The following is a 26,635-nucleotide window of genomic DNA, read 5'->3' as shown; positions in this document are numbered from 1 at the left end:
GTCAGGTTTTCAGTATTATAGCCTGACAACCCCACCACGTAACACGCCAGGGGTACCCCATTCCACCACCTGGGGCACACATCCCAGTTGCTCTGTGGGCAGAGCGCTTAGCCCTCTGCTAGGTTTCTGAGCACTATTTACTCGCCTTTTACGACAAGCTTAGCGCTGCTGCAGGCCTATTCTTTTAACACCAGGACCTGCACGGGACTATAAATAAGAAACAACTGCAGACACAACATTGGTCTAGCAGGAAACGGGACACAAAACTTGCTGTATTTCGCATGTAAGATTTTAGCCTATTTGATCTTTTATTATTTTGATATAATTGGTAAAGAATTATGTCGACATTTATAGAACGACGAAACAACTTAAAATTGCTCACAATAAAAACAGTTTTTTTATTTTTACATTGGTTTCGGATTTTATTATGGTTGAATGCACTTTCTTGGAATAATACTTACATTAAGTTAATTTGCTTTGGTTTATATTCTTTTATTCAAATTCTGGTATTTGCATGAGCTTTATTATTATTATTATTATTATTATTATTACTTATTGTCGTAAAATGCTGTCAACTGTTTTGGTGTTAAGGTAATGATATCGGCGACAAAGATATAAAAAAAAAAACATATATTCTCATCGCAGTGACTTAAATAGAACATCTTTGCAAGTAAAGACTGTCTGTTGTCAACCTTGGGAAAAACGTATATTTAGCATTTGCATGCTGCAAATCTCATCTCTTTAATTATTCACGATCTTTGTCTTGGCGTTACGACTGTGTCCGAGTGGAGTTAAAAATTATTCAAACTTAACAATTTTTGAACATTTTTTTTTACGTGAACCTGATATTTTAGTGGTCTGTTTTAGCTTTTTCAAAAAAGATCGCACAAAACTTTTTTTTTAAAATACCATTTGAGTTTTTTCAATAATCGCTGATCATAATTCGACTAAATATGTACAAGTACCGTCGCCACCGTTTGGCAAAACGGCATGTATAAATAACAATTACAAGCTGTTGCCGTATTTCAGATTCTAAAACTCGTATCATTTCGAAATTGAGACTGCTACATTTTTTTATGTCATGTAACATTTTGGAGAGGGATTGGAAGAGGTTAACATTGTTAAGAGAACGTTGTTTTATATTAGTAAGTTTTTTTTTATATTAAAATTGTTTTATAACAATACTTTTTTATTTATGTTTATACCATGAAATCAACATCACGAATTCAACTAATGAGCAACTGTTTACGTATGCAATTGATATTATATTAATCAGGCGTAGCAGTGGTGGATCCAGGGCTGGGTTTTCACAGGTTGGAGCGCATTTTGTTGGAAATATTTTTTTTTATGCAAAATTTTGGAAAAAAATGAGTAAATAATAACCTTGAATTCCCCCCTTTTCCAGAAATTTCTGTATCGGAGACACCCTTTTAATAAAGTTCTAGACCCGCCCTTGTGTTCGTTCAACATTTTACACAATATATTTTTTTTGCTACCGATTTTTCATTTTTTAACTACATATCGTCGATTCATTCGAGTCTGTCGGTGGTGATTGTACCATGAAAAATCGGATGTATGTCCAAACCAATCCAATCGAATAGTTTTGAAGCGATTCAATCTATTAATGTAGTTAAAAATTAGGGTTCATTTCTTCTGTCCTTTCATTTTACTTCCAATTTAAGCCAGGTAAAAGGATTAAAATTGAAATTTAAAATAAAAATTAATCTCCTGGTCAAAACATGATACTGAAAATTCCCAACGTTTACATGTATTAACCCTAAGCGTTTCGACCTAAACAGGGTTGAGACATTTTATTTGTTGGTTATAGAATATTTATCAAAGCATAACCTTTTATTTTTGAAATCAATATTTTCGATTGCATTGCAATGAAGTTAGGACCACGTGGGGCATTATTTGTGTCATATTTAAGGCTTAACCATTACACTGACTTCAGAGAGGTCTGAATCTGGACACATTGGGGTAAGTTGTTCTTTATTATGGAGCAAGACGCGCTAAATCGACATATCCGGTGAAATATTTTAATACAACAAAATTAAAAGGGACTTACATGTAATGGATCATGATTTTATGAAACAAACTTTAAAGAGCTAATTTAAAATGATTTTGTTGCAATATGTTTGAAGCGCCAAACGTAAAATTATACTCATGCATGTATGAAATCGGTTTGTAAACATAAACTACTGTGGATATGCATTTTTTCAAAATCCGTCGACGTCTATGCCAATTAGCTGATAACTCGAACAACTCGTTACCCACCAACGCCCCCCCCCCAAGTACACACACGCACACACAGTTATACCTTTCCCAAAATCAGACTGAGAAGTCTTTATGGTAGATTATAATCGATCTTTTTTCACTTCTTTTTCCGATTTCCCAGTTTTTACTGCTATTTTTTTCTGACAAAAAAAACCGGTTCTTATCTTATTGATAGTAAGTGTTACAACATAAACAACAAAAAATATTAGTAACAATTGTGTAATTGTAATACACATCCTTTAAAAAAAAATTAATGATTGATTAACATACCAAGCCAGTTTTTAACACTCCCGCTATGCCCAAATCTTTACTTTGATTTTGAATGTTCAGGAGATAGGTTCGATTGATATAACATTAAGAGGCATATGATTTTACGGCTTTCATTTGGCCTCTACACTTTCGTCGATTCAAATTCGTTATTTATGCAGCTTAGCATGTTTGTACTAGACAAAACTACTTTCGACCTCATTTTTCTCCATCATATGCATCGTTTAGTTACATTTAAGTTATCGCTCTCTTAGGAAATAACTGTTAATTGAAATGGTCATATTTCACATTAATTAATCAATTTGAATTATAAGTCAAAGCAAATAGATTTTTACAGATTTATAAAACCGCATACAGTCTACAGGGATGAGGACCCTTCTGTATTGATGAGAACCATATCCTTAATAAAACTGAATTTGATGAAAACAACTAATATTCTTTTCACAAAGTTAAGTGTTTCTAGTCATAAACGTTAACACAATAATTATTAATTTTGTAAGATACTATTTACAGTTAATCCCTTTTGCATTTCTCGTCTGATAATCACTCTTTCATCGTCTGCGCATGCCTAATCAATTTCTGTTTGGTATTGACTTTCAGGCTCTGTTCATGCAATGCTGACTCTGTACAAAATCCAGTCCTGCTGCTTAATCATTATTATCGGGTTAGCTCTACCAAATCAGCAAGGTAATTTTAGTATTGGTAACCTTTTACTCCTAAATACAATTGTCATTGTTTTGCATACTCTGGTACAACTTAGTGGAGCCCGATTTTGCTTCCAATTTCAATTTTTGTTTTATTTTAATCATTCTTGCATATGATTTAGGTTTAAATCTTTAATTTCCTACGCATTTGGTGCTCTTATGATGCTATTGTGGTGTTTCTTTACAGCATACCGAAAATTGCAATATTTATATGTTTGGTATTTTTATAACTTGTAAATTGAACTGGAATTCCTTAGTCATCCATAGAGGAATGAAACTCTCGTAAATATACAATACTTGACTATGGTAAAGCTGTATCCACTTTCTCCTTTCGCAACTATGTTCTCTACGGCCCCCTTTAAAGGTGTTTCTAAACAAAGGCAGTTAGCGTCTACCTTACCTGTGCACATGAACCAGCCTCCTTTATTTAGGAATTTGAGTTTGTAATTTATTTAGTTAAAAATTCATACAAACCCCTATGCATCGTTTTTTTTTTTTTTTTCGGAAATTAAATGTCTTAAGCTGTGCGTACACTCACATTGGAGAAAAAGGTTATACTTGATTTTTCCCCGTAGCCAGCCCCATCAGTGATTTTTCCTGTAGGACCTTCAACTGGAAGAAAATAGTCTGTAAATGGAACACCACTGACACGGATGATACCCTTCTCTGGTAAGTTAATTGTGTAGTTATATCAGTCTGTCTGCTTTTTTTTAAATCTTCGACAGTCAAATTTTTGATATTGATCCGTACAAAATTTAGGCGTTGCCAACGACAGAGGTGATTCACGGTGCAGGAAAAAAAACGAAAACCGATATGATAAAAGTTAATTTGGTGGGTTTTTAACAGGACTGAAATTACCTGTCTTTATAAAGATTGCATTCAATTACATAATCGATTTCTCTGCGTGAAAAATAAGAACTCGGTTCATTTAGTATAGATAATACTATAACGCATCATATTTCACAACCCAGCTAAGCGTAGCGTTATTATCTGATGACAAAAATTGTTAAAAAAAAATATTGTAACGCTAAAAAAAACAAAAACAAAAACAAAAAAAACCAATGTTAGTGGTATGTATGTAATTTTGACCTGCCAACTTTGATTATTGCGCGTCTAACATTTAAATTATTCATATCATGTCGCAAAAATAAGAACAGCGTAAGGACTTTTTTGTTATTAGTATCGCGGACTGTGGATCAATTGACGTTATCTACAAAATAACCTTGCTGTCCCCTAAAATACGAAAAAAATACCTTTTAACAGATAGAAAAAGTTAAAAGCCTTAACAGTCTTTCCTGATGTTCTAATTAGTTTTTATGACTATCCTATGTCTATTACCTGTGCTTACTTAAATTTGACAGATTTTCCTAACATGTTGGTTTATGAATAATATTACAGCCAAAAATAATACAACTTTACTATAAGCAATTGACTTTTCTTTTTCAAACAAAAATTTTCCGTCTGAATTGTTGAATTTCTTAAAAAAATATAATATGCAAACATCTCCTCATCAGGTTACAAAAAAAATTGATCATAATCCTTCCTCAATATTTAGGTCACCTCTAATTTCACGTGCCCCCTGGTATCGATGTCCGACGCCGACTAACACGTCGTGTGAGTGGGATATTATCGACGATGGTATCGATATCGAAAGACGATATAGCATCAGATTAAACAGGAGAGGTATCACAAAAGACTTCATAATTCAGTGGAGCCAATTTGGTATGTACCGGCGAGTCTGTGTTGAAAAGCTTTATACAAGTTAAAGAAAAATGTTTATACGGAGAAGCCTGAACCTTTATACTATTACCGATTGATTTTCTAGGTGCAAAAAGTCCGTTATAATACTTGTGTAATACTTTAACTCTGGTGTTAAAATTTCCCTTCTATATGTATCTAAAAATACCGTACAACCAGATCACTATATGCATCATAAGATATATAGTTAGTGTTTGAATATAACAAGATGTGTCAAAGAGACAACAATCCCATCGGGATGAAAAATGTCAGCCTAGGACGACACATGGGTCTCCAATGAACGATAAGGAAACCTTCAGACCACGTGACAGGCTGCAACTGGCCCTAAAACAACATCTTTATACAGGTAAAGCGAAATAGCTGCTCTGGTATACTCAAGCCACATAGAAATGATCTAAAAGTGAAAAAGAAACAAGATATACAGAGACCAGAAACAGGCGCAACCCTCCTCCTTTTTAATCTGGCCACTGTCGAAAAAAATATTACACAATTAAACACACCTAAAACTCAGTTCAAAAAGATCTAGTCCCTTGTTAAAACAGAAATAAAAAAAATGACTTATACGTAACACAAATGAACAAACAAACTACTAGCAGTAAACTGACATAGCAGCTTCATGGTATGTGATATCAGTACATCGATGAAACATGTATACCTATAACCGCTTCCTGATTACCTATATCCGATTCCTGATTTACTTCGTAAAACCTGTGTTAAAGCTTTGAAAAGGCGAATGTGTACCCTCTACACAGGAGGCTATCACTCTACCACCTGAGGCTAATTAATACTAGGTCAGTACTGTTGCACATTCAGCACAAACCTGTCTAAACCAAACTTTGAATAAAAAAAAACCCTGCCCAAACTAGATTACTACTATAGTCTCTTCACGCCAATTTCTATACATTTTGAATCAGTGTTTTAACCAAACAAATACTTCAGTCCGAAATGAGGTCAGTTTATACAGGTTTCATTGTATGCACATGAGAAAACTTTCTAGATGTACACAAAAATACGGGCTTCTGGATTTTAAAGGTGCACACCTTTTTTTCTGCTCAAGCCATTGCGTAGCAGTACTCCATTGTGTAAATTATATACGTCATTAAGCACACCTTGAAAATAATTCATCACAGTAAAAAAAAAAAAACAAGTTAAAACATCACCAGGTAAAATACGAACAGACAGCGCCGATTATAGTTTGTTGAGTTTCTATTTCCGCAATCATTAGCTAAACAATTCATGCGCCTGTCCACATGAGATGTTGGTCATTATGTGTCATTGTTGTCGGGGCCTTACAGAGCTTACTTAAAGTGTGTTTACACTTATTGAAGATCTTATGGTGATCTAAAAAAAATATTTAAAATTTTGTATTTAGGTAAAACGCTGGGGCATTTGTTACGTTCGCCATATTCTTTCTTTTTCTATTGTATAATTAAAGTGGAGTTACTATTTTTTACAGGTAATCATTATTTTTCTTTTATTTCTTTTGAATTGTAGATGATATCCTATTGCACACAAAAACAAAAACAAAACGATACAGTGTGATATAATTTAGCCATGAAAACAAATATAATTCAATGTAAATCTAATTATCTAATTTCCTTTCGAACAGTTGAATCATCGTTTACTGTAAATGTACATATCGTGCATTTACGAAGAACTAGAAAATCAAAATTGATTCTTTATTATCAATTTAAAGGGACAGGTTATTTAAAGGTTCAACAAAAACCAGAAAAAAAGCCTTTTAAAACTTTTCTTAACTTGGTCAATTATCATAATTACGTACAAACGACATAACAGTTAATTACCTACTTGAAAGTAGAACCGAAAAATACAAAAAAGTCTGGCCATGACAATAAAAGGGAGACGTTTGAGCTAAGGTAACGGCATTTTTATTTATTTATTTATTTATTTATTGGGTTTATTTTTATAGGTTTTTGTTTACTATTGCTCATACACTTTTTAAATGGAACACGTTAAGCGTAAACACTAAAATTACACTGAATGCCTTATTTTTAAAAATTTGTTTGGAGGTCGATTAAAATTTGGGGATATTTGTGTTGTTTTGGAGAGTAATAATCTGATTTTTTAAGAGTAAGTTTGAGTGAACCTAAGAAAAGCATAAAAGAGCTTAATATACAAATGTCTATTTAAACTTACAATCCTGAGATTCGTAGAATTTTGTTTGCATATATTTCAGGATAGTTTCATCATAGGAAACCTTTAAAAACTTAAACAGGAACATGTTTTAACCTATATAAAACAAATGAAAAATCTTCAGTGGTGGGTTCAGATATACATTTTGTACATGAAAGGCTAACATTTGAATTTTCCTAACTTTGTATAAAATTAACACAATTTCCGAAAAAGTGGGAATCAAACCACCAAAACCCTTCCCCTGGAGCATTAATTGTAGAAAGTTAATTTACTGAAGGTAGTCTTATCTTTAATGCCAAATACATTAATAATTATATATATTTAAACCGTCTGTATATTTCGTTGTTCAGTTAAACTATATTTACATATCATGCTACTATAAGGTTTAATTTATCTGCAATGCTTATATAAGAAAGTGTAATTATTCAATTTCCATTACATACGACTTAAAGGTATACACCATAATAGGAGTATATTAAGAATTTTCTTAGTGTATTTTAGTTTTGAGCTGCAAATTTTCTAATTAACTTATTATTACTATCTTTGCTAAGAAGTTTCGGCATATGTTAGCAACTTTTATTTGGACTAAATCTAATTGTAGCACTTCAGCAAAGAATAATAGAAAAAAATTATTCATGGAAAGTCTAGATATTTGTATTTTTGATTTTTTTATTATTTTAAGTGCCAAAGTAAGCTTTTCATATAACCCTTGTTCTTATTGGAGACAAAAATTATATAGAATGTAGTGTAGAATTCAAAATTAAAGGATAACTCCGTAAGTGACTCTAAAATACAACATAAACTATTGGATTATCAATGTGAGCAGACAGATTGGAATGAATAATTATACAATAGTCAGCCTCATATCTTGACCTACACTTAGATATCGATGGTAAAGGAAAACTATTGACCAAACTTTACGACAAACGTGATGACTGTTCATTCAAAATTATCAACTTTCCTTTCATCTGTGGCAACATCCCGTCAGCTCCTGCGTATGGAGTGTTTATATCACAACTCATACGTTATGCCAGAGCTTGCCGAAACTACGCAGACTTTTTATATCGCGCTAGAACTCTAACAAATAGGCTTCTGGAACAGGGATATGTTGCTACAAGATTGAAGTCATCACTAAAGTTTTATGGTCGTCAAGAATTCGTGGATCGTTATGGTGTATCCATCTGCACCATGAAAACTGATTTATTCAACGGGTCATACTTTTCCTTTCCTAATTTGTCTAATTCAAAGGCATCTAAAAATAAACTTATTGTTGTAAACACATGCAGTTAATGTTCAACTCGATCTTTGCCAGTTGGACTTTTCCAGTTTCAAAATATTTTCAACTAGAAATTTAATTTATCGAACTTCAGGTGGAAACTGTCCGTCAAATCATTCAAACTCAAGCCACCACAATCATTGAAAAAAAAATCAATGACTTTAGATAAACGTCGATCTCAAATAGCTACATTTCTATGTTGATAAGTGTACAGGTAATCACATAAACAACTATGTGTCATTGTGTCATTTAAAGTGCTTAGTTTTAGGCATCTAGTTCCATACGCACGTATATTAACATTAAATAGAATACGATTTCAACAATTATGTATGGTGCAGACAACACTAGCAATGGACTTTTAAGGCCTTGGAGCAAAAAAGCAATATCTCCAGACCACAGACTGCCACCATTCCCGAGAAATGCATTATCAAAATACCTATGCCATTGTCAAAGCAAAATTTTATGTCTTGAGGCGGTGACCGTAATAAAAATACACGATACAATGAGTGATACATCGTGATGCTTTCGGGGTTATGATACCCTTTTGTAAAATCTTTGGCAACAATTGAATGGCAAATGATTGCATGAAACCCCTTTCTTAATGTAACTGAAGTTTTTTGATCGGATCCATAGCCCACTTTTTGTAAATATTTGGATCCGCCAGGGTCTACATGAAATACCAGAAGACAGCTTCAGCATTCCGACTATTTGTAGCCTCGCAGGGTTTTCATTTCTACCTATATCATATCAAACTATTTCTAATTGTATTATTATTAATCCTAATAAATTAGAAAATTAAGTTCGCAGTAAAAGTAGTTTATTGGGTTTGTTCAAGGAGTTAAATATAGAAACTCCTTGGTTTATTTATTTACGTAAATAACGTAGAATAAAATTTGATATATTAGAAGTACCTACAAAATGAACCTAACTATCTGCATTTGAACCTAAATAGGTATGCCAATGGGACTATTTTACTGCCGAAGTGTGAAATAATTTCAGATGCTATCAGGCTTTACAAATCTAAAGGCTCTGGTATTCGATCTAAATTTATGAAAAGCATGATCTTAAATGCTTAAGATTTAAATTATTTAACTACAAGATAAAGAAAAAAACTAAAGAGGAATAAAACAGGTCTATACAACACATCTATAGTCATGTTCTCATTATTTTGTATACCTTTATTTATGCTCCTGGTATTGTAACAACTACACTAATTTATATCTGTATAGATATGGTACACAGCAGAAAGTGCATATTTAGCATTTGCATTGAATGTCTATTCACTGTTATTGCGGCTGAATGGAGTGGTTAGTACATCTTATCATAATATTAGCAACTTACTTTCATAATACAATCTTTGTAAAATAAAAAAAAACCCATTTGATCCACAATATATATATTCAATCGTCGCACCATGTCTGTTTCCGTTGTCTGGTTTTTGTCCCTGGATTGCATTTTTTTGATTACCGCTATTACCGCTATAATCTTGGTACCCTTGATCACTCTTTGCTAATTGCTCGACATAGAATTGACAATATAGTGGGCATGTTTCTTAATAGGGATGTGTCACGCAAAGGGGAAAAAACTTTGGTAAATTCTCGTAGTCATGTTCGAGCATTCTCTTGAGGCACGCATGTCTTTCTTTTAAAGAAACACACAGATCGGGAACGGAGAAAAAAAACTACAGCCAACATGATAGCTTTGACAAACAGCTCAAAATCTAATCGAAATGTTTGCCGTTTCTGTTTGCTTATATATAGTAAATGCGTGCTCCCTTGATTATTTTGAAGGAGTTGGCGATTCTTTCAATGTTGGAGTTAAAAATTTGTCTTGCTATACGTACAATTGGGAAGAATATGTACAATGCACATGGGATTATAATACGACTGACGCTAAGAGGACCGTCAATGTTAAATGGTTGGTAACTTTTCTATAACATTAACAATATGGCTTTTGTTGAAAGTTTAGTAATTTGTCTCGACAGCTCGTAATGTCTACATGGAACAAATAATAGATGAATATTCAGCAAAACAGTTTAAAACAAAAGAAGCTTCAAGCCGATTTTATATGAATGGTGAGAGAACTATTCACTTTTGAAACTTCTTGGAAGAAAGAAAAATAAGTAAGAATTCTTAAAAATGTATTTTCAGTAAAAATTTTAGTAAGATTTTGAATATTCGACTTAAATTTAATTCGATAGAGGGGAGGTAAAGAATTGCAATAACAAGATGTGGAATAATGATCTAATTTTTCCGATAATATTATTAGGCAAGAGATATTATATCCCGGTTGGGATCACGAAGATTGGTTAGATTGTCCAGACTTTGACGATAAATTAAGAAGCTGTCGTTGGGAGATTCCGGATGACATAGATATGGCTACATACCTTAGTGTATGCATTAATGGCAAATACTGCAATTTGACAGATTTAGAGACAGTCGGTAAGCATATACATTCAGATGATGAAACTGGAAAAAAATGCAGTGTAATAAACGACTAGATTGCTTAGAGAAAACATGATTTTATTGAGCAATTTCCGATTACAATATACATTTTAACAAAACATTCACATGTTACTTCAATTTTTAGTCATTTCATTACTATTGAATGAACTTAAAAACAAGGAAATAAACGCAACGTAAACACGATTGCACTTCTGTAACTCTTTTCATAGAACGCGGATAGAAATTGTCCGTCAGTTCGGGTGTTCGGCACTCTTGCTTTATGAAGGACGAAAAGCAAAGAACTACTCAAACACAAATTTTAACTATTTAACGCTATGATGCAGGTCAAGGCCAGTTATATTTCATTTACCATTCAAACGTTATCACCTTTTAAAAAAATCGAAATGGAAGTCTATATGTGATCACCAGACCATTTTCTTCTATTTTCCTACAGTTGTCCTTTCCGTTCATCTTATGAACTTATACTGCTATTTACTACAATAATAAGGACGGAGCATCAGTGTCTTCCTATATATGTAGATATTCTGAAACATGAATGGCTCAAAATCGCACTGTCGGAATCGACATACTTTGGAAATGGAAGTAATCTTTTGAACATTTTACTCTTTCCTCTTATTTCTATCCATGTCTTGGACTTTTTATGAGCAACACGGCGGTTGTATCTTGAAAAGCAGAGGACGCTTACCCTACCGGTGCACTTAGTCCATGCTTCCAGTTTTAGTGGAGTCCGAGTTGCTCACTTATTTTAGTTACTTTGTATGTATCATTTTAGTTACTTTATGTTCTTTGATGTGTTTGTTTTCCATGTAGGGTCTTTGTCCCTGGATTACATTCTTTTCATTTCCGCTAGAATCTTGGTTCCCTTGATTACTCTTATCGCAGTCGCACAGTGTGTTTTGTAAGATGTCTCGCATATTACCATTGGTCGGGACATCAGCGACATAACATATTATTATCATTATCATTATCAAGAATGACAACAAATCATATGAAACACAATCTAAGAACAACTGTTTTATTATCATTTTTTAATCCTTCAGATATCTGTCTTTATTTTGAATTTATAATGATATAATACTAACTGTGCTTTTTTTCAAATTAAAATTAGTTCAACCAGCGCCAGTACAAATTGTTTCCACCAACGTTATTACTTCAACCTCTGCAAGTATAATTTGGTCGCACTACCCAGTCACATATAACAAAACATTTGAAATATCAGTGATGGAAACTAGTAACCAGAGTTATCAGGTAAGGCATATGTTTTTGCTTATAGGATTTGTGAGTCTCGTCAAGAATGAGCCCTAGTCTACCATTCAAATGCATAGAGATTTGTCACATTTAGATCGTGCCCCGTGCAGGTCCGGGTGTTAAAAGAATAGGCCTGCAGCAGCGCTAAGCTTGTCGTAAAAGGCGACTAAATAGTGCTCAGAACCCTAACCGGGGGCTAGGGCGCTCTGCCCACAGAGCAACTGGGATGTGTGCCCCAGGTGGTGGAATGGGGTACCCCTGGCGTGTTACATGCTGGGGTTGTCAGGCTATAATACGGAAAACCTGACCGCAAACCATAGTGGTGCACCGTGTTGGGAAAGATGCCACGTTCCTCGCACGTTAAAGAACCCTACTGTGGTATTCTCCCGGAGTTGGAACCATAGGGCTCCGCCACAGGAGGCTAAATTGCCCGACCCTACCCATCTCTCCCTATTTCCAGTGGCAATCAAAACTTGTCGACCCCATTATCCTTGTGTCCCATCCCTTTTTCATTTCATCATCATTTCATGTTCATTTTATCATCAATTTCATGTTCATCGTCTGAATATAGCTGAAATATTGCTGCTCGGACGTTAAACCCCAACAAACAAACAAAACAAAACATTTAGATCGTTGGGTTCAGTATATAAAAGCAAAACATATTTTCGTGTAAAATACCAATAAAAATGACAAGTATCTATTTCCACACGATAAATGTGTTAAAAAAGCGTAAAATAGAAGATTTATCATTGTAATACAGCGTTCCAAAATTTAAACAATAAAATGCAGACCAGTCTTCAGATTGCCATTCGTTCTACATCAGAAATTGCGGTAGGGAAAATGAAACAATAACGAGACTTAAAGACCCGATATTCTCGTTAGATTGTATGACTACATGATGAGTTGATCAAAGCCATTAATTTCTTCGATCGCTTTCTATCGGGATCTGAATAAATTAGAGGTAATCTTTTATACGTAAAGATTCTCCGAAAAACTAAAGTTTCTTCATTTTATATGCAAAAAACGTGTTTTTTTTTCAGAGCACAATCGATTATATCTATATGCCATTGGGAAGACTACCAAAATGTTCGAACACTAAGCGCCCTGTGGTTAATTGTTCGAGAGACACTGTAACTATCAAGTTGACAGAACTGTTGCCTTACAAGAACTATACAATTACAGTTAGAAACAAACCTTTGTTTAATGGGTTTTGGAGTCGAATCGGTAAAACTACACTAACAACATTAAAAGATGGTATGTGTCTTTTCTATACTTAAGGATGTTCGCTGCTCTATTTAAGAATAACAAGCATTTTGAAGGGTTGTGGAATCTTGTGAAATCTTTTAAGATCTTTCATGCTAGAACAATATAAGAATAAAAACATAGATTGGTCAGTATGCTCGTTTTTCAGATATAAGCATTTGGAATTTTTGCTGGAATAGGATTTCTCTAGATTCTACATAGGCTTTTTCGTTTTACGTTTTATCTATTAAAACATTGAAGAAATAACATAGATTTCATAGAAACTTCCCAAATAACATTTTAAAGAGTAATCAAGGGAACCAAGGTCATAGCGGTAATCAAAGGAATGCAATCCAGGGACGAAGACCAGACATGGAAAACAGACATACACAACAAAGAACATGAAGTAACTAAAATCATACATGCAAAGTAATAAAAGTAAATGAGCAACCCCGACTCCACTAAAAACTGGGAGCATGGACCAGGTGCACCGGTAGGGTAAGCTTTTCTAGAAACACCCACCGAGTTGCTCATTAAAAGTCAAGTTCGGGGTAGACAAACGAGGAAAGGAAAACTATGACCCGTTGAATAAATCAGTTTTCATGGTGGAGATGGATACACCATAACGATCCAGGAGTTCATGATGACGACCATAAAACTTCGGTAGTGATGACTTCGATCTTGTAGCAACATAACCCTGTTCCAGCAGTCTATTTGTTAAGAGTTCTAGTGTGATACAATAAGTCTGCGTAGTTTTGGCAAGCTCTGACATAACGTATGAGTTGTGATATGAATACTCCATACGCAGGTGCTGAAGGGATGTTACCACAGATGAAAGGAAATTTGACAATTCCGAACACTTTTAATGAAATAAGGAAAAACAATGGGGTCACTGGGCAAAACATATTAATGCAATGGAATAGATGAAACGAGGGTAGTCCGAAAATCTGACAAAATTGGCTGAACATGACCAGCAAACATATATAACATTCAAATATAAAAACAAATGTGCTACAAAGTATCCAGTTTATCAGTGAAAATCCATTGTTTAAAGCAAGTTTTTATCGCAAATATAATATGAGTCGAAAATGATAGAAATTCAGAAATAACAGAAAGCAATCGTCAAGACCCCCATAAATAGAAACCCATAGAAACTTAATAAAACAAAAACAAAAAAAATCACTTGTCAAAAACACAGTTTTAGCGAAGGCTATTTGCTTGTACGGTACAACCCTACTATTTTATTTTTGGCTTAATGAAAGCGTTTTCAATTTTACTAGTGAAATGTCTCTCTGCCGACTATTATTTAAGCAATTCATGATAAAGTCGACGACCGATCTATTGTGTAAGAAAATGCTGAGTGTTTTTCTTTTTTTTTCTTTTGCAGTTCCGTCATTACCTCCAAAAATTCTCACTGGAAGCATATTTTTACTTGGGAAAAGATCTGAAAGAGCAATAACTGTTTATTGGGAAGTACGAATTTTGTTAATATCTTATTAAAAATCTTAATGTTATACTGTAAACGATTTGGCATTGTTTAACACAGCAACAATAGACTAAAAGATTGATATTTTTTTTACTTTTCATTTCAAATACTTGGTAAATTCATAAGAATCATGAAATGTTAGATACGGGTTTGTTGTCTTAGAACGATTCGCTTTTGTTCGAACGCCTGCATAATCGCGACGTTGACGTATATGTTTCAATCTAACTATTGTCTTGTCATTTCTTAGCCTCCACCAAAATATGTTTGGAATGGTGACCGTTTACAGTTCGAAGTGGATTACAGATTGAACATGTCAGATCTTAGAAAGACTGTTGGTAACGTTTTTTCTGAAACATTCCCTGTAAGGGACAGTGGACTGATTAACATTACCATATGGTCAAGAAACGAGGTCGGGATGTCAGTAAGAAGCTCTGAAATACTCATAAATGACACAGGTAAAATTAGAACTTAGTTACCTTTATGTGAATCCTAAGTGGTTGGAGAAAGCAGTTGATAACATTTTAAGTAGACAAATTTTCGGTCTTTGCTTTTTTTCTCCAGGAAAACAAGGCGTCGTAATAAAATTAGATTTTAAGGAATAAAGGATTGCAGCAGTTGCAAATGCTAACTCTTTGAAAAGAAATTAATACCGGTTTATGTATGTAAAAAGGTAAAATGTGTATGTTAATGAAGACGTATGTATTATGCTAAAAGATAACATGATTACTTTACCACTTGCCAATCGATAAGAATCGTCATTTTTTATCTTAGGTTATGCTTTATTACTGAACTTACTTTTACTTTCATCAGAAAACTTTTTTGATGGAGCATTGGCTCGATGCGGTCTGGTTTTTTTATATATATAAATCTCAATTGTTAAGTATTTCTATTATCTTCTTCATTTTCAAGCGATCTGATAGGTCAGAACTTGAGAAGAAGAAATATTTGAGGAAAACCTCATATTGAGATATCAAACTATCTTCCCTTTATATTTATTGATCCTATACTCAACATAAAAGTGGTTGACTAAAGAAAATTTAGAAAATTTTAATGGTTCCTTTTATGTATGTGAGGGTCAGAATGTAACTCTACTGGATCGTTGTTCATGAATATTTTCCCATTTAGCTTTCCATCCTCTTCATTTTTTATGGATTCAACTAGTAACGCGAAACAGAAAACAAAAAGAAAGCACGAAACTTTGTTGTTTCATTTCTTTTATTGTGATAATTCATATTTTGTATTTGTCTTTTAAGAATCTGTAGCTGATGTCGTTTTGTCGGAGATACAAGAAAACAGGTTTGAACTTACATGGTCTTCAAATTTACAAGGCTATATCGACACTACATTTTTTTATTGGTGCGATCATCAGTTCGGTTTGGTATGCAAGGTTAGTTGCATTACTAGTTGTACTTTGCTTAGACATTAATATGCATTTATTCACCCCTTCTTACAGCATTTATTTTTAAGCGATGGCCAAATAACAGAGTTAAAATGTCCTAATATTTGTACCGATTCAAAAATAAATATGCAACCAATATACCATTTAAATTATATATTTAAAAGCACACGGTAACGCAGACATTATTGCGAAAAATATGTTATCGAATGATTGATGCATTAATTATGAGCTGAAATAATTTATTTTTCACCAATATTGAGTATTAAATACTTGGCATAGAATCACTGAAAAAACAGCAACTAATACGCAATAAAGTTTGTTTTTTTTTTTACTTTTATTTTCAGTATTGATGCTGAGGTTGATCTATAGACATATATGTATGTTTAGACACTGATGCAATGAAATAAGGAAAAAAAGAGTTTGTCCTTAATTTATCTTCAAAAATATTTATAAAAATGTATTTTGTTTCAACAAAACAAGAAAAGCTTGAGCTATCTTACTTCCTATTTTTCAGACAGTACCAAAACGTCTTGAAGTTAACTCAACACATCAGGAAATTCTCATACCCGAGATAGATCCTTCGAAATCATACTTAATCGGTCTGTCACAAACTGCAGGAGGTATAAACTATCCATTATTTTGGACAGACTGTCTATTTACGTCAAAACGTAAGTGGGTCTAACAATGTAGACCTGTAACCAAACAACGTTAAGCGATCCTACCAAAGTTATCACGACGCAATCTAGATCATATCGAATTATAAAGATAGGAAAGAATGAAAAAAATGTTTTAAATAAATAAGAATTAAACTTTGTCTATTATGTCCATAATGCACACTTGATATTCCAAAAACGTCAATGGTTAAGTAAGGCAATGATAATTATCAGAATATATGAACAAGATATAATCTAATACAGAAAAGTCATTTATTTTAGTGACTAAAAGTGACTTGTACTCAAATTATTGATTCGAATTTGTAATTGATCGACATTAATTTAACTTATTGATTTACTGATGGTAAAAACTTGTTTCAGTTACCCATTCACGAGGTTAGTACAAAATTGTCCACTTAAGTACATTCCGATTTTAATAGTACATGTATGTATACTTGGATTCGATGGTTGAGATTTTCAGTACTTGTAAAGCAGACGCTACGAAAGATTTGTTTTTGAATGAAACATTTGAAAATATCATAGATGTCTCTTATGTATTGGAATTGTAAGTTTAATAATCGAACGAAAATTTTAAAAAAAATCTTATATATTATAGGATGGAATCTACCCATGGACATCAGTATAAAAACACTTCCAGAGAGCGCAAAAGTAAAGTTAGACTGGTTTCCTATTAGATGTAATATCCCTTTAGTCGGGAAACTTTTGATATTGTACCAGTTAAAATTATGTAATGATCACGATTGCACAAGTATGTATTCTTTACAAATCTAATTTTCCGGACTACTTTAAATTTGAACTTTAAATTCAGTTGCATTTCACTATTTTGTTTTTAACGTACTCGTTATTCATGAAATTTACAATTTTAAAGGATTCTTTTCCGGTTTGGGTATTGAAATTTTTTTTTAAATTGTTTATCTTCAGTGAGTAGAGATAAAGCACGATAGTTCGAGTTGTTCAGATATTGCGATTATCAAAATGTAAGCAAACAGTATGCATTTAGCATTGGGCATAGTTTTCGGTAAAATCTTTTCAGCATACAATTTAAGAGAATTATCTGGAAGTACAACGTCATTGCAGCTACCCCTTCAAACTATTTGTGTCAGCGTACGGCCAATCACAAGATTTGGTTTTGGTTCATGGAGCCCAATTCGATGTTTGCTTCATACTCGTATGTATATAGTGATAAAGATACTTTACTCCAAATAGTAGAAGCAGAGCAATGATAAGAGAAAATCACATTTGACAAAATGTTCCCGAGGGTATTCACCAACCCAGTAGTCAGACTTGTCTGACCCCGAATTATATCAGATTTTATATATCACATTTATCAAAATTTGCAGCATGACAAATTTCAAAATACCTAAAATACCGAGGTTTCATTCCTTATATTGCATATGGAAGAACCTCTCAGTCATGGTTTTGGTCTTGAGTAATTCTTGTGTACAGTTTATTTCTGTTTTTAGATCTTTCAATATGTTTGATTCTAATGCTGTTGGTGAGAGGTTACTCCTTGAAATACGTGTACAGCATATCAAAAATTTGCATTATAAATGATTGACATTTTCGTATCATGGCACAGATGGATACACCTTAACGATCCACGGCTTCATGATGACAACCATAAAACTTCTGTAGTAATGACTTCAATTTTGTAGTAACATATCCCTGTTCCAGAAGCCTATTTGTTAGAATTCTAGCGCGATACAAAAAGTCTGCGTAGTTTCGACAAGCTCTGGCATAACGTTTGAGTTGTGATATGAACATTCCATACGCAGGTGCTGAAGGGATGTTGCCACAGATGGAAGGAAAGTTGATAATTCTAAATGAAAAGTCATCACGTTTATCGTAAAGTTTGGTCAATAGTTTTTCTTTACCATCGATATCTAAGTGTAGACACATTACAATTTTCTGTTGTTCATTTGCTGTCTTTTTTTCTATCTCCTTTTATTGGTATTGTGCGTTTGGATTAGAAGCGATGGCTACAATTTAATTTTAAAGTCGGAAGTATCGTTCAACCGTTTATCGAACCTATGCGAGCAAGCTACCGTCGAAACCTTAGACAAAGCTAGAGCATGATATTAAGTTTGTATAGGAATAGGATAAATAATAAATTCGAAGCTTACAATTACTAATTACATAAAAATGTACAATAAAGAATATTCATTTTCAGATCCAATAAAGAGAGACACAATAAAAGTTCTGTACATAGTATGTGGGATTTGTGGTATTATTCTTTGCATCGCCTTAACTATGTGAGTATCAAATAAAAATGAAACAATAAGTCACAAAATAATGAGAAGCTTTGACAATAACTACAAAATTAAAAATCTGATTATTGTTCTTTTATCATTCATTGTAGTACTACCACATGATTTTAAAACCAAACACAAATGGGATTGTCATCGCCACTATACGTCACCTAAGTTACATGATGTCTTCATAGATGGTCTCCTTCCTTTCATACAAAAACCTCTTGGACTTCATCATATTAGAACCACACTTTATTCTATACCTCTCCCTCTACTAAACTCCCTTTACAAAACAAATCTTGACACTCCTGTTTCTTACCCCACCTCATCATTATACAAACTTGTTGGCAGCATTTTGGATATTGTTTTCCACAGACTCTTTAAACCAATTTGTGTGAAAAGTCAAGATGAAGAAAAACGATAATTTCTTCCACTACCGTTTGTCAACAAAGGTATAGATGCAATTAATTTGGCTAACATCCTCCATCACAAAAACGTTACCGACAAAATTCCCCCATATTCCAAAGACAAATCCATACCAATTATTTCATATTTCTATACATTGCATCCAAAATTTTCAATTATAAAAGGCTATTGCATAACCTCAAGATTGAGGACTTCAAGGCTAAACCACCTGACTGTTCTTTGCAAAAACTCTCCATTCAAATATTGTCCTTCTGGTCACGTCGTTACGGGAGATTTAATCATCATCGAAAACGAATCTCTGCGTAATATCGTTTCTAAAGGTACCAAGTACCGTAAACCACGCTCCATAAATTGAAAGTTCTTATGGATACCGTCGAGAACTGTGCAAGAAAATAAATAAAAGGAGAACAAGAAGACCTTGATTCTCTGTCAGGGTGGTTAAAGGCCATGAGGTCTTTAATTTTGAAGCGAATGAAAGTTTTAAGTAGGTCTACTATACACGACAAATATGTTGTCGTACTAGCAGACAGAGCCCAAAACAACATTGTTTTTGTCTGCAAAACGTTTTACGTCCAATGTTTATTATCACAGGTAGACATAGAAAATAATAGCAGTGATAAGACATATACTGCTACCACACTCTCCAAAGAAGAGATTGTGGAAAGCCATAAATCTGTGCTATCCTCTTTTGGTCTCTCTGTCAAGGCCGATGATTGTGATTTACCATCTATGTACTGGATTCCTAAACTCCACGATAACCCATACAAACAACTTTTCATAGCTGGATCTGCAAAATGTACCACCAAACCTCTTTCAAATTTTTAACTTCTATACTCACAACTGTCAAAGAGGGTCTGCAGTCCTACCGCAACACTTGTTACTCCCGTAGTGGTATTCAATGTGGATCCTGAAAAATTCGAAAGATCTTTTGGAGACAATCATGAACTGACTATACAGTGTTGAAAAATTATAGGTTTTAATGCTATTAATCATATTGTGATAATAGTCTTGAACAGAATATAATAGCATTAAAATCTATGATTTTTCAACACTGTATACTTCTATTCCCCATACTCGGTTAAAATCCCGACTTAAAAACATTATAGATCGTTGTCTTTCAAAACAGATGGTACACCTAGATACAAATACATAGTTCTTGGTGGGGAGTCCTCATACTTTGTAAGAAATAATTCCAAATCATCTTCCAAATATACAGAGGAAGATGTTTACAAAATGCTGGAATTTTTAATCGACAACATATTTGTCTAGTGTGGTGGACGTGTTTTTCAACAAACGGTCGGCATTCCAATGGGAACAAATTGTTCTCCTTTACTTGCTGACCTATTCCTTCACTCTTATGAGGCTGACTTTATAGCTGATCTGATCCGGAAGAAAAAAATATCGTTTGGCTAGATCCTTTAATCTCAGTTTCCGTTATATAGGTGACGTATTATCTTAAAATTTGATACATCGCATCTACCCCACAGAACTTGAGATAAAGGATACTACAACACAGTGAATAAAGGAAAACTATTGACCAAATTTTACGACAAACGTGATGACTTTTCATTCAGAATTGTCAACTTTCCTTTCATCTGTGGCAACATCCCTTCAGCACCTGGGACAGGGTTATGTTGCTACAAGATTTTAGTCATCACTACAGAAGTTTTATGGTCGTCATCATGAACTCCTGGGTCGTTATGGTGTATCCATCTGCACCATGAAAACTGATTTATTCAACGGGTCATAGTTTTCCTTTCCTCGTTTGTCTACCCCGGACTTGACTTTTAATGAGCAACTCGGCGGGTGTTTCTAGAAAAGCAGAGGACGCTTACCCTACCGGTGCACCTGGTCCATGCTCCCAGTTTTTAGTGTTGTCAGAGTTGCTCATTTGCTTTTGTTACTTTGTATTTATTATTTTAGTAACTTTATGTTCTTTGTTATGTATGTCTGTTTTCCATGTCTGGCCTTTGTCCCTGGATTACATTCTTTTGATTACCGCTATAACCTTGGTTCCTTTAATTACTCTTCCATAAGTTCAGACAGTTTGCCTTTCAAGAAAGACAAAAAGTCGAAATACACTATAGTTAAATGATTTATATGATTCATTTGATCATTTTATTCAACATTGTAATGAATGCTTCTTAGTCGCTTTGAAGCAGTTGATATATAGTTATTGAGATGTCCGCCCATCCGATGTTATTCCGTATATCCGTCAAACTTTGTATGTCAACTGTTTTAAATAATTTTGTTGACTTATTGTACTCTTATTATTGCCATAGTGCTCGAGCTTTTTTTTAGCCGAACGAATTAAAGTTTCCACTTGATTTAAAAATATTTTTGGAGGGTTTCCATTAATATGATGAACTATGCCATTTCTTCAAATAGAGGGTGAGTGTAGCCATTTTGTATCCCAAATCCTCCAAAACTACGTGATAAATTTAAAGGAACATGTAACTTAAATGTAATGTACTCAGAAAATGTTATTGTGTACCTGCTATTTATAATTTCCATCCAATTGAGTGTAAGGTTACCATTAGCTAAAACAGATTTGATATTGACTCAAATGTTCTTAAAGCACTCTATGAATTTCTATAAAACGTTCAGAGTATTATGATCAGGAAATTTCATTGTGTACCTTTCTTTGAAAAATGATCTGTGATGACTTTCCATCACTTACGTAAATAACTCAAGTGTATTATTGCGAATATTTATTGTATGAATAATGTTATGTGCATTTCACATAGAGTATGTTTTGGCTCAAAGAATCAAACTTAAAGGTTGAATGAAAATTCTGGAAAATGTGCTTGTGTGTATGAGAGAAAACGAATGTTTCTTATTGTGTTGCTCTAGTTTACATGCACAAACTAAGCATTAAGCTTTGGCATGTTTGATTTGAAACTTTAATCAAGTCGTAGCTACAAAAATATAGAACGAAATCTTAGGGTTCTCCTGATTGTATTTTTCTTTATTATTTCAGAATAATGAAGAAGAAGTGTAAACAATTTAAGAGAGATCTAGAAATAGACCCTCCTGTTATCTGTCAGCTATCAGAAACTAGAAATAATGTAGGTAGTATTATGTACTTTTCTAATAACCGCTCCCTATAAAAAATGTATTATTCCACTGGCTTCAATTAGCAAATATACCTTCGTGCAAGAGGTTTAAGTTATACATACTTTTCTTGAATTTCACATCATAATGTCGGTCAAGTGTTGCATGTTTTTCTCTTTTATATCTGTCATCTAATTTATACCACGAGAATGAATATAATACAGTGCATGCATTGGGTAAACTTTCAATTTCATGGTATGTTGGGAAAAGTGCAATGGGCAATGAGGAAAGGATATGCCGCAAAGGATATGAAATTCGGTATTATTAGGCACACTTGTAGGTTCCATATTGTGTGAAAGTTTATATCACAAAATATCAAATATCGACTCGTTGGTTATGATGATGTAATTAAATAGATTTAAACGAGTTCATATTTTGCTATATCTTAGTTGTAAACCTTTTTCTCTATGGTTCCTTGGGAGTATTTTGGTCGCTTGAAATACGGAATCTATCGTGGCGGAAATTCTAAAGATCGTCATTATAGAACGTCACTAATTGCATTGCAAAAACAACAAATTTGTAACATCACAACGTCGCTTTTTTACACTATCATGTTTTATATAAAATGATACACAATTACACAACCACAAATCGCATTTTTTTCATATCACTAGTTCGTATCACATCATCCTTGGTGTAATATATTTTGCCGTCCAAGAAGTATATAAAACAACCAAATCATAGAGACATTGGTGATAAACAATGGTTCACTTTATCAATGTAAGATATCAAAATGTACATAAAAATAGTAATAATAGAATAATTTCGTAGCATGCATCATCCATGATTGTCTTGGGCATGAAGAATGGGGCAATGAGAAATGAAATAGATGGAAGTTGACCTCATATACGAACTGTAATTTGTATTTCTCTTTCGTGTTCACTGTGTTGCTTCTCTGTACATCTCAAACAACTTTGGTTTTCCTTAACCGTATGGTAATGAGGATTTTATTGTTAATATCTAAGGGTTATTGACAGTAAGATATAACGTACTAAGGGAGATAATCTGAGTTTATTGTTAGTCCAATTATTTTCTAAGGGTTTGTAACACATTTTACATCCCTCGCACTGAAAGTTTAAACGTTAAAATGAAAATCCACGGATTTAATTTTTTTTTTCTGACAAAATGTTTCGAATCTTAAAACAATTCAAAAAAATATCTGGCACTCTGAATAGATAATTTGGACCAAGACAAGAATTCTTGAAAGTGAATTCAAGAGCAACTGAAATAGAAAAAATAATTCCATTTCATTTATTATGTCTTTACTTAGATTGTTCAAGCTGATGACATTCAACAACCGCTTATCGTGCCACGGGATCCTGTAAATAAACACGTCTATCATGCCACAACTCTTCAGCCAAACCAACACGTTTTACATCATCCCGAACATGTTGATGACAAAAAATGTAGTATCAAAATGGCACGATCAAGTATCACGGAATCACTGTCAACAAATGAAAATAAAGTTACAACGTTACATTCGGATCTTGATTACGTTTAGTTGACGTATCTAAATCAAAGAGCAGTACTTGTACACCAGATTGTAAAGAAAATTAGTGCATTTCACTTATAATTTTCTAAGTAAAATCATAAGTAGAAATTTGTACTTTTCTAAAGCTTACGTCGGGACCATTTAAAAGCTACATCTAGTTGACCAATAACTTCACATTGAAATTTCTTGATTGTCTTGATCGGTTGCCTTGTTTAGTGTCACGGTCGGGTGATGTGCAGTGCAGTTTCAAGCGGTTGAATATCAAAACTTAAATCTTAAAAATATGTTTCATTAACATATAATAACTGAAGCGAGTGTTAGATATGTTTCTTCCATTGTAATAGAACACTGACGAGATATTCGGTGATGGATATGTTTATTGCCTTTACGCTTTAGGTCCGGATTTTCAGACAGGATTTATAATATGACTAAGAATGTTTGCGAGCGTTGTTGAGAAATAGCAATCTAATAGGAAGTATCATGATAGCTTCATTGAGAAGTAAGGACAACATGCAAAACGATTGGAGCACATTAATATTAGTGTGGGAGGAATAACTCAGTTGATTATAGAGATCGAAGTTAAGTTGGAAAGAGGTTAATTTCTCGTAAATTTGCTGATAATTTTGCAACCATTTAAGTAGTTCATATTAGGCAAATAATTTAAGACAGATGACATCAAATCTGGTTGAAATTTTCGTTTATAGCGATTACTAAGCAAATTGTCGCTATGGGTACCGACATTGTTTCTGGAATTGTTTCCGGATCAATTTGCTTTATTAAATACGAAATTTCAAAGCAAAACAAAACAAAAACAAATGCATCTTTCTGCAAATAACTTAAATGAACCCTTCATGTCTTGTTCGATAAAAACAAGATAGGAGATATAGTTGCATTAACCGTGGTTTTCTCCTATCCTTGCTTTTATTTGTTACATTTGATAAGGTATCTTTTTGTTACATTCTAGTCTATTTTGTTATGGTGAGTTAATGGCATTGACTAATAAATACTCATTTCGACAAAAATTTACTTTCTATCTAAAGCAATCACAGTTCAGGCTACTTGTACTAGAATTTCAGAATTGATCTCACAAATGGCAAATAAAAGTCAATAAAAGATTTAGATAAAGGAATATAGTTGACAAAGTGCTGTATATGCCTACATTGATGTTCCAGCATGTAACTAATAAAATCTAGAATCATTTATTATTTTATTTTATTTTTTCATACCACAAAGCTCAAAGGAAAACCTACGAAAATGAAGTGTAATGAGAGGATCATTAAGTGTCAGTTCCTGTCAGGATCGGGCAGTAGGTGAAACATGGTATGAAAAAAAAACATCATTTTGAAAGTGTATTTGACTATTTGCACCATCAGAATCAAGGGAAACACACAAGATTTTCCATATCATGCTGGACCATTAAGTTACAATTTCATTGAAATTCACTGAAAATGAACATTTCAAGGGCAGATAGTTCTGTCAAAAACTTCATTTTTCTAAGATTCTATTGAAAAATTTCTGAGCAAAGCCAATGATGCAGAGAACAAATAATGGTCTTTTCAAATAGAAAAAGAATCCTTGAGTGATATTTTTTTTATCAGATCGGTGGGGTTTTTATATGCATTTCTCTGATTTTTCCCATTTTGCCTAATTCTTACAAACACTTAACATTCATTTTCAACATCAGTTTTTTTTTTTGTTTTTTTTTTTTTTGGGGGGGGGGGCTATCGATATGTGACATCCTTACCTTTTGTGTCACACATTCAAGTAGTTCGTGTCATTACCAAAATACCACTTAAGGAAGTGGGAAACTACTTACCAGTTGAATTTTAGACCAATAGTGTTATTCGATAGTGGATTTTAAATTATATTTATTGCTTTTTGCATTTTATGGTACTTGGAACTAGTCAACACTTCGTGTATATTGAAATATTGTAAAGTTCCTGGTTCTATTAGGTTTCAATGAAATCTAAATAACCCAGATTAAAATGATAAAATTGTCACTCATTACATTAACTTTTGATAGTTAAAATCTGTTCGCGGAATGTGTACTTTTACCAAACTTAAAATATGCAGCTGATAAATGCACCGGGACAGGGGTCACGTGGGTGCTTCGGTGTTAAAGGAAACCAAGTACAACGAATGTAACAAGTCCCGATTCCGTACAGAACATGTGAAACACTGAAATGTACATATCACTTTTTCGACAATTAAAAATGCAAGTATGATCTCATATAAAACATAGATAAACTACGTTAAAAAAGCAAAAACCACAAAATCATTCTGAATTTTGCAATTGTGTCCAATTGTGATTTGAAGGAACCGACATGTTGTTTTAGGAGTTTGCATGTCCTGTCTATTTGTTTTAAAGTATTTTAATTGAATAGTTCATTTTTTTCAGTATAAA

The 26,635-nt window shown here is 33.3% G+C and overlaps 1 protein-coding gene across 1 annotated transcript; it reads left to right on the top strand.

Annotated features, from left to right (window-relative positions):
* The first annotated feature begins 1,102 nt into the window (after positions 1 to 1,102).
* On the top strand, positions 1,103 to 25,431 carry LOC148628812 (uncharacterized). Its single transcript, XM_088594965.1, has 18 exons — positions 1,103 to 1,145; positions 3,145 to 3,231; positions 3,824 to 3,917; positions 4,804 to 4,970; positions 9,666 to 9,743; positions 10,227 to 10,353; positions 10,705 to 10,877; positions 12,010 to 12,149; positions 13,190 to 13,403; positions 14,779 to 14,864; positions 15,125 to 15,332; positions 16,131 to 16,264; positions 16,791 to 16,944; positions 17,546 to 17,698; positions 17,984 to 18,118; positions 19,121 to 19,202; positions 22,606 to 22,693; positions 24,010 to 25,431. Exons 2-18 carry the CDS (start codon positions 3,159 to 3,161, stop codon positions 24,238 to 24,240), a joined length of 2,337 nt encoding a protein of 778 aa, XP_088451091.1. The 5' UTR covers positions 1,103 to 1,145; positions 3,145 to 3,158; the 3' UTR covers positions 24,241 to 25,431.
* The last annotated feature ends 1,204 nt before the right edge of the window (positions 25,432 to 26,635 follow it).

The sequence above is a fragment of the Perna viridis genome, chromosome 1, assembly GCF_037379345.1.
Source record: "Perna viridis isolate PV_CMFRI_1.1 ecotype Kerala chromosome 1, ASM3737934v1, whole genome shotgun sequence".
Taxonomy (NCBI): domain Eukaryota; kingdom Metazoa; phylum Mollusca; class Bivalvia; order Mytilida; family Mytilidae; genus Perna; species Perna viridis.
Note: the sequence above shows the minus strand (reverse complement) of the source record. Positions and strands in the feature narration are given on the sequence as shown.

Coding starts and splice junctions, on each gene's coding strand:
- LOC148628812 (XM_088594965.1), top strand. CDS start 3,159: ATGCTGACTCTGTACAAAATCCAGTCCTGCTGCTTAATCATTATTATC. Junction 16,945..17,545: donor CTGTCTATTTACGTCAAAAC/GTAAGTGGGTCT, acceptor TATATATTATAG/GATGGAATCTACCCATGGAC. Junction 19,203..22,605: donor CTTTGCATCGCCTTAACTAT/GTGAGTATCAAA, acceptor TTATTATTTCAG/AATAATGAAGAAGAAGTGTA.